General features: G+C 40.2%; 1 protein-coding gene across 1 annotated transcript; it reads left to right on the top strand.

Annotated features, from left to right (window-relative positions):
* Positions 1-883: 883 nt before the first annotated feature.
* Positions 884-7,387, top strand: LOC147819615 (uncharacterized; the record flags this gene model as incomplete). Its single annotated transcript, XM_087172058.1, has 6 exons — positions 884-967; positions 2,306-2,408; positions 2,498-2,617; positions 6,613-6,691; positions 6,829-7,033; positions 7,113-7,387. Coding segments are annotated over exons 1-6 (831 nt in total), but the record flags the coding sequence as incomplete, so codon positions are not given.
* Positions 7,388-7,389: the final 2 nt, after the last annotated feature.

Here is a 7,389-nt window from a genome sequence, read left to right as displayed (position 1 = left end):
AGCCGTGGAACCAGGTAAAGGACAGAAAGTTACAACTTCAAATGGATGCTTGTATTTTTTTCTATCCAGGCACAATTGAACCTGTGTCCTTAAGAGCTTTGTGGAGACAAAAATAATATGTTGGTGTAGCCTTTAACACAGCACACTCAGGTTCAGGTTCAGAATACCTTTTCTCAAATGTTAATGTGAAAACAAAAACTCAGAAAACAACCTATTGTGTAAACTGTCAGATTTGTGTATGTAGTATTTTCATGAATTAGGGATCAGAAGGCTTCATTTGTTTCCTCCCAGTCAGAGGTTCGCAGTAATATGAAATTCCCTCTGTGTGTTTTGCTGAGCTGCAGTGGAGGGATTGTAGCATGAAGAGGGAATCTTGTACTATAAAGACTGAACATTTTACTATAGAAGCTTAATATCATCATCTGATTAAAGCCACCATTAACTTTAAAAATACGTTACATACATTTTGGCTTTTTCAGTAACATTCTGCGACCTTGAACATGGTTTGGCTGAACAACATGTTTGTATGAGAAGTTTAACGTGTTAATGTCAGCATAATTTACAAACCAATAACCAAGATATCCGGTTTAGTCAGGCTGACTGTGACCCATGGCTGTACGATGGGTCCATTTTTTGCTGCCAGCTTTAGCTAGATTAGCTAAAGTAGGGACTGCGTGGACAACGGTCAAACAAATACAAAAGTAATACTGAGTGTAATATGAAGATATATATGATGATATGTGCTGATGGGAATGTATGTACTGTGTAGATGGGCACAGCTGTACTTAACCTGTCTTCATCATGTGATTCTGTTACAGTGAGTTACCACAATGAGACTTCACATGACCTGAAGAGGAAGCTGAAACAGCTGAAGATGGAATTTCACTTCCTCATTGATGCAAGGGCAACTGGACTTTGATGCTTGTGACAGGTTCAGATATTCTCCAGACCTCCAGACAGGAAACAGGTAAGAGTCCTTTTCTTGCTTCAGCTCATTATGTAGATAACTTAGTTTGTAATATGATGTGAGAAGAAGAAAAGAATAGTATTTCAATTGCTTGGCTTGTTAATGGTTCATGTATTTGTGCCGTGTTGTTCGGTTCAAATCCAAATGAATAAAATCTAGCTGTACCCATGTGTGTCACAGGAGACATTGTTAGCACCAGTAGATCTGTCCTTTCTTGGGTCGCTCACCTGGTAGAACTGTTCCATAAAGGTTTAGTCCCGCCCCGGGCCACTGTTGGTAGGACTGTGGGCCATTGAATCGGACCCCAGGCCTTTTGCTTCATGTCATCCTCTCGCTCCCGTACCTTCCTGTCTCTATCTCACTGTGGCTATCAAAATAAAGGTAAAAAACAGATCTGCCCTTTCTGCAGATGATGATACATCCATCTTTCTGAACTAAAAACATGAGAATAGAGTGAATGTATCAATCATTTTCTACAAAGCATCACTTTAATGGATCTTTATTTTATTTTTGTATGATTTATTTCTTATTTATTTGAAAACCGTCTCAAACACTTTCAGTCTGGATCGCAGCTGTATCAATAATACCTAGAAGACTTAGGTTTTTTACTTTTATTAAGAAATGTGCCTTTATGTTCATTTCTTGTTTTCAACAAATAACAAGTCATCCAATGAAAATTATGGCCACTCGGTTACAAGTTTACAATTACATGTTTATGTTTACAACTTAAATTCATTATAGATTAAAGAAATGTATGTTTGTTATGTAATGTTATGTAATGTGAGTTTTGCGTACCGTTACACCCCTACTTGTGTCTGAATGGTGCTATATGAATAAAATTTGCCTTACAATAAAACTACATACAAAAATACAAAAAATCATTTATGTGTTTCCTTCATCCTTTGCTTTCTGATTAAAAAATAAAATTAAAGCTTATTTCTCAAAATTATACATTATCTGTCATGGTCTCTTCGTCACTAAATAAGTACAGACTTGTTTCACCAAGATGAGAGAGCAGAATTTGTTTCAGCTTTATACTTGGACAAGTGAATTATTTTATTTAAATTTGAGCACGACTCACCAAAATTGAATGTAAATGGTGCGGTTAACATCTTCCTTTATATCTGTGGAAAGAATGACAAGAAGAATGATGCTTAACACTTGGATTTTATTTTTCTATTGTGAATAGTGTAGAAGAGTAAAAGAAAATCCTAATATGAAACATACCGGAAATTGGGTCACAAATATAATTTTCCTGTCAGGGTTGAAGACAGCAGCAGAAATCCTGCAACCTGTGATGATAATGTGTGAGCTCTGACATCATGTTGTTGTGTGAAGGTGGGGGCTCTGCCATGGATCAGCGGGAGGAGACGGAGGAGGGAGCCCCTCCCTCTAAAGCCACTCTGTGTGGGGAACATGAGACTCAGACCAAAGTTCAGAGGTGAGATGAGGATCTCTAACGGTCCATGACTCAGATCACTGCTCCATCATTATTCACACTCAAACCTCTGTGTGTGTGTTGTGTTGAAGGCCAGAGCAGCAGCGGAGACCAGACTCTTCTGGACCTGAACGCAGCTGTGTGTCCATCAAGAGCCACCGGTCCATGGATCCATCTTTTCCCTCAGAAGGAGAACTTCCCTCTGAAACTCAGTAAGTCAACATAGTCCCAGCTCGCAGGGAACGTTCCCATAACCCTGCATCATCTGATGCCACTTACAACCCATGGAAGTCATATTTCTTGTTTGGACTGCTGTTCATGTTATTTCAATAAAACTTACCTCTATGAAACTCAACATCAGACAGTCTGCTACAGTAGAAGTTGATGTTATATAACGTTAGTGTTAGCTCAATAATTGCCCAAGGGCCATTGATTCAGTCGGCCCCTGCTGTTTCACCTTCTGTGAATGATAATCCTGAAGCATTGCTTCCTTCATTGTTGAAATCTACCTGGCACTTGCTATATGTATGAAACCGTGAGCACGCACGAGTCAACACACATTACATTCTTTGTACATTTGTACCTTACCCAATTGTCGTGGATTTGAGCGCACATGCACGAAAACTACACTCTACCCTCTCTATGACATGAATTCAATATGCTAATGAGTATAAATGCCTGCACTACCCCTCACTTCAGAATCAGGAAAATGGCAAAACCAAGCGATAAGTCGGCCAAAAAGAGGCAATTCAGCGAGTGCGAGTCCTCTGGCATCAATAATAATAAATTGAGTAAGAGTGTGTGAAGGCCTCTAATGCGGTGAGGTGAAATGTCTTGCACCAGAACCAGTTTATGCACTTCCTCTTGATTGAAATGAGAAAAAAAGGTTTCCAGAGTATTATTACATCCACCACTGCATAGAATACAGCGATGTGCCAGGCAAACCGTGAGACTATCCAAATCTTTCCAACTTTATGCATTAGTTTATCGGCAGAAGTAAATGACTCAAACAGATAAATGGGCTGGTCAACCAAAGGAAAAATGTAATTTCTTATCCTCACCTAGAATTGATTTTAAATTAGACAGTGGATAACACCATGATAACAATGGAGGAACGCGATTTTCTCGTTCATTTCACTCTTGATACATCCGACCGTGAGTGTGAAAGATGGCGTACGCAACGTTTTTGTGCACACATAATATTTGTTCCAAGAGGCCCGAGGTAAGTGCAAAGTGTCTTGTTTATATGCTTAACTCACAGGTGTATGAATTGTCCTGGATAAGAAGTTTTCATATTGCAGAATATTATAATATTAATTTGTAAAGAGACAAGACAGCCCTGTCCTCCCTCTCCTCTCTTATTAAAACAATAAAGAAAATCAGCAGCGGTGGTCACATTTAAGCAGCGGTGTACCATCAGGTACAAACAGGGGAAACACAGCTATAAAGAGCATAAACTCAACGGAGCATTCTGAAACTGTAATAAAATAGTAAGTATAGTGCACTAGCTAGCAAACAAGTGATTTTATACAGTACATCCAGACATGGTTTTTGTGTTATCATGAATAAAATAAAGTTTTCACAAATCTGAAACCCTTACACCCTCATTGGTAATCTAGTCCACATTTGACAAACTAAGTATAGTGGTTATACTAAATACAGTGTAGTCCTTTTTGTGTTTTCACTATTAGAATAATTATTAAACTTTGTTTTAAGCACAGTTTAAACAATTATCAGTGGGTTGTTCTTGTCAACATTTGACAAGTCTTAAGTACAGTGGGTTTGATCCAGACCTGATCTGATGTGTAATGCAGCAAAATCTAAGTAGAATAAAGGTCTCAAGGCTTTTACCACAATATCTAACACACTTTCATACCAGTACATTGTGCAAAAAATGCAGAATTGGTTGCTCAGTATCAAAAGGTACGTTTCCCTTTAACTGTTGAATCAGAAGCTAACTTAAGCAATGATAGAAAAAAGATATTAACTTTTTTCATTTGTGGCGCCCCATAGAGGCAGAATATCCCATGATTTTGTATCAAAGCTGGGACTTAGCATCCAAACACATACTATACAGTTTGTTTACAATCACTTCGGCCAATTTTAATTTATAAGCCTTTATGTAAAATTGAACTTAAGTGTATATTTTAAAACAGACTGATGTAATGAAATTTCTTTACCACCTTTTTTTTAAATTTTTTTTACAGCATTGGCTGTAGATGTATTGCAAATTCTGTATGAATCAAATGAACAACCTTTGCCTTAAAAAAGAAATTTACTATTTTTAGAGCAGATTTCCAATGGAGTAAAGATGCTGATTAATAGAGAGACTGGCATGAAGAACAGATTTTGACTCTAGACCAAGCTGTTTTTGAGAAAACGTATACTTGATTATTACAGGGCCACCTGCTGGTGGATATGTGACATTTTTGATGTGTGGCATGTGTGCACCATTCTATACCTCCCCTGAAAATTTCACTTACAACCCCCTGCGTTAAAACAGTGCAGGGCTTTGCTTTGGTGGGGCCATTTTCTTTAAAGTACCGGTGAGACATTAAATACACTGCAAAAAAATTAAGGGAACACTTAAATCACATATCGGATGATGTGTTGACGAACAAATTATTCAAGTTGAAAATCTTATCTGATGTACATTGAATAATTTGTTGAGAACAAAATTACATAACAACGGTCAATGGAAACCAAAATCATCAACCCATTGAGGGCTGGATTCACAATCACACGGAAAATCAAAGTAAAAGATCGAAATCACAGGCTGCTCCAACTTGTGTGAATTTCATCACGGCAACTCATAATGTGACTCAGTAGTGTGTGTGGCCCCCAGGTGCCTGTATGCACTCCCAGATCTGTATGTTCCTGATGAGTCAACAGATGTTGTCCTGTGGGATCTCCTCCCACACCTGGATAAGTGGCGTCTGTGGCGGTACTTGGCAGCATTGGATGCACTGATCCATAATGTCCCATAGGTGCTCAATTGGATTTAGGTCAGGGGAACATGAGGGCCAGTCAATGGCATCAATGCCTTCATCATCCAGGAACTGCCTTCACACTCTGGCCACATGAAGCCGGCATTGTCCTGCACTAGGAGGAACCCAGGGCCCACTTCACCAGCATAAAGTTTGACAGTCCTTCTGAGGATTTCATCCCGATACATAACAGCAGTCAGGGTACTGTTGGCTATGATATAGAGGTTTGTGTGACCCTCCGAGGATATGCCTCCCCAGACCATCACTGACCCAGTGACCCAAACTGGTCATGCTGGATGATGTTACAGGCAGCATAATGTTCACCACGGTGCCTCCAGACTCTTTCACGCCTGTCACATGTGGTCAGTGTGAACTTGCTCTCATCTGTGAAGAGAAAGGGGTACCAATGGTGGACCTGCCAATTCTGGTGAACTCTGGCGAATGCCAATAGAGCTGCACAGTACTCGGCTGTGAGCACAGGTCCCACTAGGTCCAACTAGGTCCAAAACATCCCATTTTTACCAGCTGCATCAGTATCTTTACTGGCTCCTTCAGTGTAATTTGTATAACTGCGTTCCCAGCGAAGTCCAAGTCTGAATTTCTTTCCCAGTCCAACTGTGGAGCCAAACTGTTCTGGCTTTACTGAGACAAGAACCAAACGAGCTGCTAAAGGGTCCAGCTTGACTCCGAACAGGATCTTCTCCTCCATGTGCAAGTTAATTGATGGTTCATAATGTTACATGTCTGTTTTCTCTAGTGACGGCTACAGTAGACATGATAACGTTAGCTAACTTGCTGTTACCAATATTATAAATATTATAAATGTCACTATTTATAGCTGGCTAACTGTCAGCATTGCCATGCAGCATGTCATGACAATGCTAGCATGGGCTAATGGTTGTGGTTAGATTGTGCTTTTTTGGGCTCTCCTGTACACAGGGTGACTTTATTCAGCTGTACTTCTTGTGTGTTTAGTGGACACCTTCACTGGGCTTCGTAACACCTTGGTGGCTGACAAAGTGTTTTTTTTTCGGTCTGAGATGTTGGTCTAGTGCAACATCTTGTGGCAGTGACAATCGTTTACAGAACCTATAATGGTGCTGTCACTGATGTCAAAACATATAAACTATAACATCTAATCGATCAAATGTTCTTCAAAGAAACATCCAACCATACATATATGTTTAATTTTTCCAGACATCTTTCTGTTTTCTCCACAGGGTTCAGCAGCAAAGCTCAGAGTTTCTCCGTGGTCAGTCTGTACAGCAGCATCCGGCAGACCTGGACTCTGTATTTATGGTGTGTAACTGTCCAACAGCAACTTGCACTTGATTCATTTTGGTCACAGCTGCCTGTGTATTGCAATCTTCAGACCAATGCAGCTTTCACAACATGAGAGGGGTGTTTCTATGCTCAGGACTGTTATTCCTTTCCAGCATCTTAAGGAGAACATTGTCACTTTTATGAAGACTGAGCTGAAGAAGTTCCAAAAGGTTCTGAGTCCAGATTACCCAGAATGCTTGGGGAGCCAGAATGGGGATGAGGAAGAGCAGAGAGGAGCCAGAGAAGCATTTCTGGAGATCACCTTACACTTCCTGAGGAGAATGAAGCAGGATGATCTGGCTGAAAGTTTGCAGAGCAGTAAGAGTCGTTCCACCATCCACTTTTTCACGTTTTCACTAACATCCACTCACTGCTGTTTTCTTCTGTCTTAATTCAGGAACTGCTGCTGTAGTTTGTCAACGTCAACTCAAGTCTAATCTGCAGGAGTATTTGTTTGAGGGGATCGCTAAAGCAGGAAACCCAACCCTTCTGAACCAGATCTACACAGAGCTCTACATCACAGAGGGAGGGACTGGGGAGGTCAATGATGAACATGAGGTCAGACAGATTGAAACAGCATCCAGGAAACCAGACAGACCAGAAACAACCATCAGACAAGAAGACATCTTTAAAGCCTCACCTGGAAGAGACGGACCAATCAGAACAGTGATGAC

Source organism: Seriola lalandi, unplaced genomic scaffold, assembly GCF_002814215.2.
Source record: "Seriola lalandi dorsalis isolate HSWRI2012SDOR001 ecotype SW California unplaced genomic scaffold, Sedor1 jcf7180002051833, whole genome shotgun sequence".
In the NCBI taxonomy this organism is placed as follows: domain Eukaryota; kingdom Metazoa; phylum Chordata; class Actinopteri; order Carangiformes; family Carangidae; genus Seriola; species Seriola lalandi.
This window is presented reverse-complemented; position numbering and strand designations above follow the sequence as displayed.